The sequence below is a fragment of the Cherax quadricarinatus genome, chromosome 38 (genome assembly GCF_038502225.1).
Source record: "Cherax quadricarinatus isolate ZL_2023a chromosome 38, ASM3850222v1, whole genome shotgun sequence".
Classification (NCBI taxonomy): domain Eukaryota; kingdom Metazoa; phylum Arthropoda; class Malacostraca; order Decapoda; family Parastacidae; genus Cherax; species Cherax quadricarinatus.
In genome coordinates this window covers 14,919,730-14,933,964 of record NC_091329.1, presented here as the reverse complement: position 1 = coordinate 14,933,964, position 14,235 = coordinate 14,919,730, and the positions used below count along the sequence as shown (strand labels likewise).

Sequence of the window (14,235 nt, the reverse complement as noted above, 5' to 3'; positions counted from 1 at the left end):
TGCCATCTTGTTGGAATTTTAAAAACGTTTATCTTTCGTCTTCCACTAATATCTAAATGATTATATATTTTGGGTTAAGTTGGTTTCGATAAGAGCTTCACTCTTGTTTAGGGTTTTAGACTCCAATTTATTCCTGCCTTGTTTTGAATTTACGTAGTGTTATGTCGTCTTTTAATCCTCACCATTTCTTTTAAAGGCTATACACCTATCGTGTGATTCCTAGATTGGTGCGTAACTTCGTGTTTTCTTTATTTTAGCCTTGACTATCGACTCGGGTTATTCGACAGAAGCGAGATAAAGATAAGGGCAGCATTGATTTTTCCAAGATAGAAACGTCACCTTGACATCTCTATCCACACTGGTCCCCTTTCCACACGTAGCCGACCACCCAGTCAACTACCCATCATTCAAGTAGCCTTCTCCCAGTTATAATTCCACCAGCGTTTCCTGGTAGTTCTTTACTGGCGACTTAACAGCTTCAAAAGTGTTGTGGTCAGAGGATCAGTCAACCTTGTTGGGGGACACTGTCTTCTGTCTACAGTCACGACCAGCAGTGACCCCCCCCCCCCCCCGTCATCAACAACGGCTCGGCGTTGCAAACCACCATTCAGAGCTACTGCCAAGAACATCAAGGGACCTTTTTCCACTACGTTGTGTAAATATTAGCTTTGAATCGCTAATTATTTATATTTTACAGTTTTGCTTAAAGTAGGATTAATTTCATGTTTGTTTTATATTCTTTACTACATTTTACTTATAAATTTTTTTGTTTTTGGATTTTCAGTCTTTATTTCCATAAGGAGGAACCAGCCTTATCAAATAATCTCAGGGTCTGATAGGGCTGCAAGAGCCTTCACTGTTATTTAAAATGGGTTATTCTTATATTTTCTTGAGTTTATCTTGTATTTTTTTTTTTTTTTGTTAATTCTAGTTTGAACGTTTATACCTCTTCAGAGAAAAGGGTCCTGAATGAGCTGATACACAGAAGTTCTGTGTAAATGCAATATTTCAATTTCCTTTAATGTATGTACCATGAGATGCATATGAACCTCTCGGTGTATAAGCCCTCCTGTATATATGCACCTCTAGGTGTATCAACCCAGAATACAGTCTGTATTGATGGCTCGCATGATGATAGAGGAAGAATGAACATGTTAAAAGGATAGAAAAAATCACAGCGGGTTAGTCGAAAAGGATTAATTTACGGTATAAGAGGCAATAATGGAAGAACACTTAATATTAAAATGATTTGCTAAGTAGAAATGAAAGTATTATAATAATCTTTATTTCCACAAGCATATGTTCAAGGTGTACAGGCCTAGCTGACATCAGTGGCATATTATATAAAAAGCAACTTGTTACGCAGAGCATTTCGGGCAAATTAGGTCAATTTTGTCCCCAGGATGCGACCTACACCAGTCGAGTAACACCCAGGTACCTATTTTACTGATAGGTGAACATGGACAGCAGGTGTCTTAAGGAAACACGTCCTGAGAAACTGAATGGTACGAAGAGTGAAAAAACTGTATAGAAACTTAGATTAATGTAGATTCTAGTATTGCAATTTAATTAACTTTTTTTTTAGTAATTAATGGAAAATATAATTCACAGCAAATTTCTCAGAGCTCCAACAGTCAATATAAATGTGGCTAATGTAGGTGTATGGTCTGCATAAAGGAACTCTCGAATCACCTAGGTGCATCACAGCCCCGCTTTCCTAGACTTTCTTACCTCTTATCTGTAGTGGTGCTTGATTAAGCAGGCATCTTAATTACAATCACGTGGTTGTTTTAACATTAGCTGGTCCCCTCAAGGAAGGTTCCTTGATGTTGGTGAGGGGCTCTTGATTTAGGGAATTGGATCTGTGCTCCAGTTCCCTGAATTAAGCCTGAATGCCTTCCACACTCCCCCCCAGGCGCTGTATAATCCTCCGGGTTTAGCGCTTCCCCCTTGATTATAATAATAATAATAACATTAGCTGGTAACGTAGCTACGACCGTGCGGTGTTGCTGGAATCTTAGCTACAATCGTGTGCTTTATATTAGCAAGTATATTGGCTATAATCACGTAATTACAGCTTACATGAAGAAAAGGGAAGTAGAGGAAGAATGGTTGTTGTGAGGCGGCGGCATCAGAGATGAAAACTTTTGCTTGGGCCACCAGACGCTGTGTCAGGGTAGGCAGGTATGCTGGCTGCTCTACGATACTCGAATTACTGAAAAGTGAAGGTAAATTTAGGTTTCAGGCCTATAGACTGCACGTGGGTCATTAAGACCACAATTCACCTGTACACTAGCATCCAAAAATATGCACCTATCCTCTTAGACTAGCGAGTCCAGCACGGGTAAACCAGCGGGTGCTACCGTGGTGGCCAGCCTCTTCCTGTTCTTTTTAACGGGAAGAGTTTCCTGACACGAGCCTTAATCATGTCGGTAATTCGTTGTGTTGGTACTGTCTTAGTGTTTTCGGCTACTCAACTTTCATGGTTTGCTTTAGACACACCGTCTAGCTACACTTAGGCTGTAAGGTTGTAATGTAGGAACTGTTTTTATTTTACACACCGGGTATCTACATCCGGGGTAGGCTGATTTATAAAAATTAAATACATTCACCATTATTCAGTCGATAGCTGTCTTGTCAGAAATGAGAAAATAGACAACTGTTTGCAGGGCAGGTAACTATTGCTCTGCACAATCAGTGCACAAATTGCCAAGGTAGATCAAAGAAAGGTTCCAGTGTTAACAACAATTTAAAGCGAAACATTGAGGAATAGATTAATCAGCGACGACACAATCGCTCCCGGAGATAATGCCACAGTTCAAGTACTAAAACGAGTATCCACCTAGAGCGACCAGTGTCGTCAACAACTCTACTACTGATCCCATCACAGGACCGTTAATTTTGCAACAATCACATGTTTATAAAATGATTGTGCTGTATAATCCTCCGGGTTTAGCGCTTCCCCCTTGATTATAATAATAATAATAATAAAATGATTGTGAGGTTATATTGGAATGATGACTTGATTAACTACAATTCTGACTTGTGTCACTAACGTGAACATGGACTCACCTGAAGAGCGGGCAGGAAACCTTCGAGGGCCAGCAGAGGTCGTAGCAGGGCTGGCCCTGTGGAAAACACTGACGGCAGGGACACATGTCTTGGGAATAAGGCAGCCCTAGGTACTGGTCGAACCCGAAGTGCATAGGTAGATACTCTCTGGCGGCGCCCACACCCAAGTGCCACTTGCCCACTATCTGAGTCCGGTAACCCTGGCCACACAAATATTCAAGAAATGTGCATATAAACCGTCGAAGAATTTTTTTTCTTTAAAAATCAGTAGAGCTAACTTTTGCTGAACATATACACATTATACACACACACGGGGTCAGGAGCTACAACTCGACCCCTGCAACCGCAATTAGGCGAGTATACATACACACACCAATATGTACTCATATTAGCTATTTTGTGGCCTATTTCCTAGGCCTGTATGGATCCATATACTCTCTCATTTCCATCTGTATTATGGAAATGAGGTACAAAGTAAACTAACCACTTTTGATGCAGAATTAAAAATGCTAAAAGTATATATTTTTCGTATTTTTTTTTCAGTCCCTCTACATCATCCACATCACGTATTAAGCTTCACTGGTCAGGTAGGGAAAAAGTCAGCGTTTTGTACGTCTATACGCTTAAAACTTAGCTGTCCTTCCTTTCTGGAATGTGATTAACAGATCATTAAGTTGTAATGGCGGCACTAAAACCAGTTATCAGTCTACTGATCGATTATATGAAGGTAAGCTCTACAAAAAAACTAATTATAACTAAAGCAATGAACTCCTGCATCAAATTAGCAAATGCTTTGATTTTGTTTAATTAAAACACCAAGACAAGATAGTCGCCTGTCCTGTAACTTTATAATCACGTACGTATTGTTGACAAGCTCCAGACATGTTCCTATAACTTAACCGACAAGTGGAAGATTGAGACAATTTTTTTTTTGTTATGGAGGTGCACAGTGGCACTACATAGGACTAGTTAAATTTAATGTAAGATTAGCTTATTAAACAAATAACGTAACTGTTATGGAAACTGAGGATTATATTCAGTTCCCTTTATAATAAGCCATGATAAACAGATGCAAGCGTGTGTAGTGAGAAATAATACCGGAAGCCTGCAACCAGCATGAGTAGCCAACTGGCAACTAGTACATTAGATATCATTGGTGTGCGCCTTGTTGAATTTAATGTATTTTGTTGCACATTTTTTTATAGAGAAGTCCATCAATTAGCAAAACCCAATTATACCTGAGGACGATGTGCGAAAGTTTAATGCACTTTATATTTACGCAGTCCTGAAGAAATTGTGGTATTTAACATTCGCAAATGTACTAGGCCCTTAGGAAAGATTGTTTTTATAACTAGTGTTGGGCCTTGCTAACAATAGCCTATAAATCATGTTTACTACTTCCGTGGCATAAAGTACTCCACCCCAAAAAATAATGAACTAGTCCACCTTACGAGTCTAATACCCGACTCCATTGCCCACAATCTTACCATACCTATGTCAGGTTTCTGACACAAGCATGCCACAATTAATACTCAAATAGATAAGAGTATTTATGGATGATAAAGAATCAGTTAAAATTAAGATGTCAACTTTAGATAAGTGGACTTATTTGAGGACGAAGAGTATAGCAAACAATTTAGTCTGAAGGGTAGAAGACCAATTGCATGCTCAATTTCTGTACGAGAACCTTCAATGTATGACAGCAGCGCTACCAGCTGCACCAGTGGATTTGTGAACATAACCATCAACATCTATAATTTGTTGAAGAGTGCTGTGAGGAATAGTGGTTTGGAATGAGGTAATTTTCCCTGGTGCAGGGAAATGTCACTGTTGTCTTACTTGACATAGATTATGTATCCTATTCATTCAGAGGTCAGTTCGTTTTTATGATCAATCTGGAATGCTTACTAGTCCTCTGTAAGATTAGCCAAGTCAGTTGTTGGTAATGGCAGGAAGTTTTCCCTCATTGGACTCCACTGTTGAACCAATATGTACTTTATAGTGATCGTTATTAAAGCTTCTATGGGTGCTATGCGTCAGAATCTTTTCCCAAATAAAGCTCGTTAAATCTAATTATTTTTTGCTGTTCATGATTCTTTCCGGTACCGATACAACCTCACTCGTAGGTAACCTTACTTTTTTGTCGCAGTGCTAAACACTCACAGCTCATGGACCTCTCCTCAGCTATTATATAACCTCCTGTTTCATTTGTATCTATGATTTGAAATCTCTTGTGGACCAGACATGTTGTAATAAAAATAATTCTCAAATGTTGCCATTAGCATGATCATGTCCAGCGTAGCATGGGCCAGCAAGCCTGCAGCAGTATTCCACTATTCTTATGGTCTTACGGTACTCGTGTATTGAGGAGTAAACCACTTGACAGTACTTAAGCATTTACAGGAACCGCATTTATATTTCATGGTGGTATTATAATATGTTTATAATCAATAGCAGAACCTGCAGCTTTTGAAACTGAGAATACATGTAGGGTGGGAGTAGGGCCCTTGGCTAACCTTTTTCTTGAGGAGGGTGGCAATGGTCGTCTCGTTGCGAGGAAGACCAAGTGTGCTGTCTGAGATGAACACTCTTGGGTACACTCCGCTTCGCACCTGCACCCGCCCCGTCAATAGTGACGCCCTGGACAATAATGGATTCTCACTCAAAATGGCTGGAAACAATCATTACATTAATTGTAATTTCATCACATGACCGTTTGTAATTTTAGTTTGATATCTTTATTCTACACTCCAGGGGCTCGTATCCATCCTTGGGAGGGAGGGGGGGTAGTCTGAAGATTACAGAGGCACATAAAGGGTCCGAGGACTGGGCCCCCAACATTGTTAGCTAAGCAAGGTATAGCAACAAAGAAGTGTTTACTAAAGTAATGAATTAATCTAGAGAAGTAATGAATTGGTTAAATATTTAGTCAATTCAGATTCAAGCACTTGTATAATCTATAGGCATAACTTCCACAAATGGATTTTGTCCACCGGTGATGCCTCCTTCAACTGCTTCACTTCACCTGTTTGCATATGATGTACTTTCATCATGGTTGACTGACTGAACACATCACCTCCAGGCTGAGAGACCAATTATATCTCCTAGTCATCTTGTGGAGAAATTTCTCCAGGATGGGGAGTATCGCCCCCCCCCTTTCAGCCCTTTTCAGCCCCATGGGACGACCCTCTCAGGAAGGGCAAATGTCATCTAACTTCTGATCAGCAAGTTTAATTTGTAACACATGTTTGTTGTGCCCGGGCGCCAAGTAAGACACGTTCGTCTGAACAATGTTGCAAACTAGGGTGGATTAATGAGAGGAAAATTTATCTCTTACCTTAGCAGAACAAATAAGAAAACCTTGCACCCATTTATTACCATGTTAAAGCTAACATGAATTATCATCTATGTCCAGACAAGAAATCAAGCATCCTGCATTGCTTCCTGTTGAAGTTTGGTAAGGAAGGGAAAATTGCTGGAATCAGCATATCTTTTGTGTGGTTGGAGACGCCGAGACCGCCGCGGCTGGAGGAGGGTAGAGGCCATCAGATAGCGTGAAGACCTGGTCTGAGAAGCGTATTACCCATGCATTGACCCTAACAAAAGAACTACAACAGTGCGTTCTCGACTTCTCAAACAATCTCCATTCACGGTAAAAATAAGAAGTGTGCGCAGATTCTTGTAGTGATATTACTGTGAATAAAGGACAAGTATTGGAGAACAGTATAGTGACAGTGCAAGTGTTACAAATTTCCAGACTAAGTGAAGGACGTGTGACATTCCTCAAAAGACACTATTCTTCAGTCAAGACATCGATACCGGGTTACATCCCTGACACAAGCCAAGGAACTTAATGGTCAGCTACAAAAACCCAGGTACGTCGAATAAACCATGATACTGGCTAGGTCGGCTGCGCAGCGGTTAGCTAAATCATGTCTTATTTGGCGGTACCATATTAACCCGTGATGGGCGGGCCATCGAGCTCAAAGCATGAGTAAAGAAGGCACTGTTCAGTATTGTCACTGAATGTATATTGCCATATATGCTCCTTTGAGGCAGTCAAATACTTACCCATATTTCTCAACAGCTCCAAGGCTGTAGAACAATTGTTTCACGTCGGAGGAGTCTACCTGCTGAAGCTGCGAAAAGCTGAACCAGCAACAAAGCTAAGTACGTTAATTCCTGTACAGTTACATAGCTTATGTTATTGTTCTACATATAAATATAAATCCCAAAACATCTTCCACCGTTCTTTTCTGTATTGGACTTAATAAGCCACTGGCTAGCGAAACACTTCCACAATAAAGATATCCAAATTTTGCATTAGTGTCTCACCACAGTGTGTACAGTGTAGCGGATGCAACAACTATATATGCACGAGAGATTTCTAGAAATTTGTGAGAACGCATCTGAGAACACCGGTAATGTCAAACTGCTCATCACCAGTATTATACTCTGGAACTCCCACAAGCTCACCCCCGCCCAAACCGGTTCTACATGCACACGCATGTAGAACCGGACCTATGACTCACTATATATACTCCGTCTACTTCCTTTCTCTGTATTAGATTGATATCGTCCCTGGCAAGCAACGTCTCCTTAAGAAACTTCCAGATACCGATTCTACTTCTTACAGAAATTGACTGAATCATAAGTTTCTTCTTGAAGCAATTACCTCAAGGTAGAACACTTAATTGTGAATCGCTAATTATTATTACTATTATTATTGGTATATTCACGGAGAAGCGTTAACCCCATGTCACAGTTCCTGAGGAATGGACGTAATTAGGTTTGACAGAGAAGTTGAAGGAAACTCCAGTTCTTTGGATCAAGAGACCTTCAGCATCAGGGAACCACTTTAAAATGTGTAAATCGGTAAACAGACAGAACTTTATACAAATATCATGGATTTATTTGCTTGACGTCTACTGCTGTCATTGAAATTAAGTTATAAGAGCACAAGATCTTAGTTTTGTGATTACCTGAGCTTCTGAAAAATTACAAAAAATTTTTTTTTTTTTTTTTTTAACACACCGACCGTCTCTCACCGAGGCAGGGTGACCCGAAAAAGAAAACTTTTTTACCATCGCTGTATAATCCTCCGGGTTTAGCGCTTCTCCCTTGATTATAATAATTTTTTACCATTGTCTTGCCAGAGGCGCGCCGACATTATTGCTCAGATTCCCCTCCGAACTGCAGAGTGCAGGCACTGTACTGCCCACCTCCAGGACTCGAGTCTGGCTTAGTGGTGTCCCTTGAATCATTTCATAAATGTTAAATTCCTCACACCCCAATATAAATCAAATAAAAATAATTAAAAAATTATTTTGACCAGACGACAAGTGAGTACAGTTAAGTAGCTTGTTTATAGTTGTGAGTGCCCAGTGAGTACCAGCTGCTCACCTGGAGGGGCTGCAGACGGGGCTGGTCACATAGAAATGAGTGAAGAACCTGCTCTCTCTGGCTAGCTGGTCCAACTGAGGCGTCCTGCAGTCATGAATGTAATATTTTAACACCACCTTAAATCACATCTACATATTTCACGTTCGATTAATTTTATAAACTACCATAGAATAATGTGTGAAGTGAGTGTTGAATTTATAGTTTATCGATTTGGATAATTAAGGCTGCATTTCACCTGAACACTTATCAAGAATACTTTAATCTGTTTAATAGTCATTGAAGTAAACTGTGTATATTCCGGTATACTAGCTGTTACAGATAAAACTTCAGTCTTAAATCTATGTTAAGAAATTAATACTAATGGATCGCTTCAGAAAGTAAATATTTACGTTAGCTTATGGTTGAGGCCTTCGGTATATCCAGGATTTCAATAATGTGGAACAAGATAGCAGTGTTAGAGGCAACGGGATTGTCACTTCTTGAACTTGCCACGTAACGTGTTGCTTCTACGGTAAGTTTATTCAGGTATACACAAATACAGTTACATATATTATCATACATAGCAGCATATGTGTAGAGAACCTAGGATAACCCAAAAGAGTCAGTGGCTTATTTCCATTGGGGTACTTTTAATGCCTTTTTATTATACTGTAAAGGAGATATCATACTATAAAGGAGATATACTAAGAATAAGGTAAAATGAGTTATATTTATACGAGTGTTAGCTAGAAAATAAGTCATTCTCGTCACTTTCTGTTGCTACATTCATCAGGCACCTTTTGGCTCTTATCTTGAACTAGCTCATGCTATGACTGGCTTTGACATGTGCAGGCAGTCTGTTCCATTTCTTTATTGCTGTACAGTGAAAGGTGTTTGAAGCCTGGGCACTACAAAGTTGTGCTCTCTACCCCTGGTACTATGGTTGCTTCGGTTCCCAACCTTGACAAAATTGGGAGCAAGATATTCTTAACACTTTGTGAGCAATTTTATGAACTTGATTTAACTTGAGTTGTTTTACTGTCTTCAACATTCAGCATATCCAATTGTTGTAATTTATCCTGGCCTACATGTTCTCTTGGACCCAGGTCCAGGATGAATCTTACCATTTTGTTCTGGGTGATTTGTACTTTTTTTTAAGTCAGAGTACCATGAAGAGCAAGCGTAATTCATGACATTGTATAAGGGCTAGACATAGGGTGCTGTGAGCCTCGGTAGGTAGACACTGTACTTGTCTGTAGAGGGACTTCAGTTTGGCACTCTTTGCTACGCTCTTCCCTATCAGTTCTCCTGACATGCATGGGTCAAAGGGGATTCCCAGATATTTTACTGAGGAAACTGAAGTGATGGATTCCCCATTACACTGGCCATTAAAATTATTTGCCCTTCTCAAATTGTTTCGTGCCAAAGAGTGTGGCTTCCGTTTTCCCGATGTGTAATGATAGTTTATTGTCTACTAACCATTTGCTACAGGACTCCATTTCCAGTGTTATTACATTAGCTATATCTAGTGGGTATTTACCTGACACTAACAGAGCACTGTCATCCGCATGTAGTAGGAGTTTGCACTTGATACTGATGGGCATGTCGTTTACATAACATAGGAATAATAAGGGACCCAGAATACTACCTTGGGGAACTCCGCGTGTTATCAGCAGGGGTTCTGATTCTGTTTCATTGATTTTGACTGTTTCCTGTTAAGATAAATGTTAAGATTGAACTTAAACCCCCAATGGAAATAAGTCACTCGGTCTGACTTTTTGGGGGTTATCCTAGGTTCTCCACACTTATGCTACTATGTAAATCTATGTAACTATTTGTGTATACCTGAATAACCTTACTTACGGAACCTGTGCCGATAGCTTGAAGTTTCTTATTGTGGTTGACAGTATCGAAGGCCTTTGCAAGTCTAAGGTTACGATTCCTATGAGCTTCCCTATCGACATTTCGGTTCTCATGTAATCCATCATTTTAATTAGGGAGGTGTCGGTTGAGTAAGAGCTAAAGTCTGTTTGTGCTGGAAAACCACTTCAACACATTGGTCATTCAAATTAAAAACTCTACTATTAGTTGTTATTTGCCTAGCAAAACTAGGGCTATTTGCATTATCCAAAACAACCATGAAATATCTAAACTAAAGCACCCACTGGACTTGCCTGGAGGTGGGATGACCTGAGAAACTGAGGTCGCCATAACCCAGGTCGTCAGCTAAGAGGATGATGATGTTTGGTAGTGTATCGTTGATCAAGTTGCAAGTCTCATCCAGCCAACACTCTCCTCCCTCCTTGAAGTTCACTTGCTCAGTTGGCACATTCTTTGCATTTTCTTCATGCAGCTCGTGCTCATCGGCTCCTACTCTTCCAACGTCACCAAGTAATAAATTCGCCAAGAAACAGAGGAAAAACAGACGTTTCATTTTAGTGTCCTTAAAAAAAAAAAAAGACAATGTTCTTACTTTTTGTAAGTTGTAATCGGTAGGACAAGGTCACCACGGCGCTCTGTTGCCGCCGCACCCACCGTCCAGCTACTACTGCATCAGCAGGTCCGGACCATCTGGTATTATTGACTAGATAAGATGCTATCATTCTCTTGAGGGTAGGAGTAGGTGTGTGCGCGCGTGTGTGTGTACTCGCCTATTTGTGGTTGCAGGGATCGATTCATAGCTCCTGGCCCCGCCTCTTCAGAATTTGGTAAACACAAGCCTATCTGATGTTATCCTGACGCCAAATGACTTTGAACAGGCGATAAATGACATGCCCATGCACTCTGCCCCAGGGCCAGACTCGTGGAACTCCGTGTTCATCAAGAACTGCAAGAAGCCCCTATCACGTGTTTTTACCATCCTATGAAGAGGGAGCATGGACACGGGGGTCGTCCCACAGTTACTAAAAACAACAGACATAGCCCCACTCCACAAAGGGGGCAGTAAAGCAATAGCAAAGAACTACAGACCGATAGCACTAACATCCCATATCATAAAAATCTTTGAAAGGGTCCTAAGAAGCAAGATCGCCACCCTCAATTACACAACCCAGGGCAACATGGGTTTAGAGGAGGTCGCTCCTGTCTGTGCCAACTGCTGGATCACTACAAGGTCCTAGATGCACTAGAAGACAAAAAGAATGCAGATGTAATATATACAGACTTTGCAAAAGCCTTCGACAAGTGTGACCATGGCGAAATAACGCACAAAATGCGTGCTAAAGAAATAATAGGAAAAGTTGGTAGATGGATCTATAATTTCCTCACAAACAGAACGCAAAGAGTAGTAGTCAACAGAGTAAAGTCTGAGGCGGCTACGGTGAAAAGCTCTGTTCCACAAGGCACAGTACTCGCTCCCATCTTGTTTCTCATCCTCATATCTGAAATAGACAAGGATGTCAGCCACAGCAACTGTGGAAAATTGCATTTATCTGAATGTAACTAATTATGTACATAACAGTAAATGATAAAGATAATTATTATTTATCAATGTTACTTAGACAAGTAGGAATTTGGGACACCTAGGTCGCAAAAAATGTCCCCCTTCGATACCTACCACTGTCATAACCACAAGTTGCTCTGGACCTATTAATTAAATGAAATATACATACACCAGGAATACTGGTAAATATATAAATTTGTGGACTGTATATTAAAAATAAATGGTTATATATATACACAATTACATAACAGAAGGAAAATATATCTTAATATCACTCACCAATTTGACTGGAGATTAATATGTATCATACTCAGAAAACCTCACTCTAACTAAATCTATGAAAATAATGCTGGCCAGAATTACACACAAATCTAGAGAGCTTATCTAAGGTTCCTGGAGCTGTCTTGTCCAGTCGTCTGATATCTTAAGTTATGCAGGAATGCACATCCACCAATTTCGCCGCCTATTTGAGAGGTGTCAACACAATTTTAACCTCTAGAGCACGAAAAATTCTTCCCATTACACCAACGTTTGTACAACATTCAAAACCAAGATGGCGAGTCTCGTCTGCGCAGACGCAGGCTCTCCGTTTTCTATGACAAATATTATTAAATACAGTATGGCCATCTATATACATATAAATACTGAATATTTGGAAAATATATACAGTATTTTCCACAGCAACGTGTCTTTGCAGATGACACCCGAATCTGCATGACACACTTCCATTGCAGACACTGCAAGGCTCCACGCGGACATCAATCAAATCTTTCATTGGGCTACAGAAAACATGAAGTTCAACGATGAGAAATTTCAATTACTCCGATATGGTAAACATGAAATTAAAACTTCATCAGAGTACAAAACAAATTCCGGCCACAAAATAGAGCGAAAAACCAACGTAAAAGACCTGGGAGTGATCATGTCGGAGGATCTCACCTTCAAGGACCATAACATTATATCAATCGCATCTGCTAGAAAAATGACAGGATGGATAAGAGAACCTTCAAAACTAGGGATGCCAAGCCCATGATGACACTCTTCAGGTCGTTTGTTCTATCTAGGCTGGGATATTGTTGCACACTAACAGCTCCTTTCAAGGCAGGTGAAATTGCTAACCTAGAAAATGTACAGAGAACCTTCACGGCGCACATAACAGAGATAAAACACCTCAATTACTGGAAGCGCTTGAAGTTCCTGAACCTGTACTCCCTGGAACGCAGGCGGGAGAGATACATGATTATATACACCTGGAAAATCCTAGAGGGACTAGTATCGAACTTGCACACGAAAATCACTCTCAACAAAAGCAAAAGACTCGGCAGACGATGCAACATCCCCCCAATTCCCCGGAACTCTCTCCAGGTAAACTCCAGGTAAGCAATGAAAAGCAGGGGTGTCACTAGCACGTTAAGAGACAATACAGTAAGTGTCACGAGCCCAAGACTGTTCATCTGCCTCCCAGCATACATAAGGGAGATTACCAATAGACCCCTGGCTGTCTTCAAGCAGGCACTGGACAAGCACCTAAAGTCTGTACCTGACCACCCAGGCTGTGGCTTATATTTATTTATTTATTTATTTATTTATTTATTTATTTATTTATTTATACATAGAGGTACAAAAAATACAGGTAAGAGCAGCATGCCAAAGCCACTTATATGCATAGCATTACGGGCTGGCTTAAAATTAACTTAAGATTAAGCAATGATGAAATCGGTGATAAAACATTATTGTAAACAGATAACTATAAAGCACAAATGAGTATTACAAAGACAGGTCATATGGTTGCATGCATTGCTGTACATTCAGTCGAATGGAGTATTCTGTTAGGTAGTGTATTTAAAAAAATAACAAAGTTAGATTGGGTCCTAGGTTTAACATTTGTGTGATATAATTGTGAGTAACATATAGGATACCTGGAGTTTACCTGGAGAGAGTTCCGGGGGTATACAATTTATAAGGTTCAGTTATTCAGTATTTATTTGGTTTTGAGTGAGTAAGTGATCTTTGAGAAGAGACTTGAATTTATAAACAGGTAGTGTTTCTTTTACATTTACAGGTAATGAATTCCAGATTTTAGGGCCTTTTATGTGCATTGAGTTTTTGCATAGCGTGAGATGGACACGAGGAACATCAAAGAGTGATCTGTGCCTTGTGTTATGGTCATGTGTTCTGTTGAGGTTGCAAGGAGATGCTTGAGGGGAGGGTTAATATCAGAGTTAAGTGTTCTATGTATGTAATAGGTGCAGTAATAAGTATGGATGTTTTGTATGGTGAGTAGGTTGAGTGTTTTGAATATTGGTGGAGTGTGTTGCCTGTAGTGAGAATTTATCATT

The 14,235-nt window shown here is 40.1% G+C and overlaps 2 protein-coding genes across 5 annotated transcripts in view; one reads left to right on the top strand and one right to left on the bottom strand.

Moving 5' to 3' along the window:
* Nucleotides 1-11,014, bottom strand: part of LOC128693016 (arylsulfatase A) — a 30,577-nt gene extending 19,563 nt beyond the window's left edge. The window contains exons 1-5 of the mRNA XM_070091959.1: nucleotides 10,629-11,014; nucleotides 8,476-8,559; nucleotides 5,589-5,712; nucleotides 3,073-3,272; nucleotides 2,076-2,215 (exon numbers count right to left, since the gene is read on the bottom strand). Coding sequence (XP_069948060.1) covers nucleotides 2,076-2,215; nucleotides 3,073-3,272; nucleotides 5,589-5,712; nucleotides 8,476-8,559; nucleotides 10,629-10,888 — 808 coding nt within the window. The 5' untranslated portion in view covers nucleotides 10,889-11,014. The remainder of the gene's footprint in view (nucleotides 1-2,075; nucleotides 2,216-3,072; nucleotides 3,273-5,588; nucleotides 5,713-8,475; nucleotides 8,560-10,628) is intronic.
* LOC128692866 (retinol dehydrogenase 13) overlaps nucleotides 1-14,235 on the top strand; it is a 483,761-nt gene that overhangs the window by 285,346 nt on the left and 184,180 nt on the right. The window contains exon 2 of one of the 4 annotated variants that reach the window (XM_070092116.1): nucleotides 3,616-3,659. The exons of the other annotated variants lie outside the window; for them this stretch is intronic. The gene's annotated coding sequence lies outside the window, so the exon portion shown is untranslated. The remainder of the gene's footprint in view (nucleotides 1-3,615; nucleotides 3,660-14,235) is intronic. 4 annotated transcript variants of the gene reach the window in all.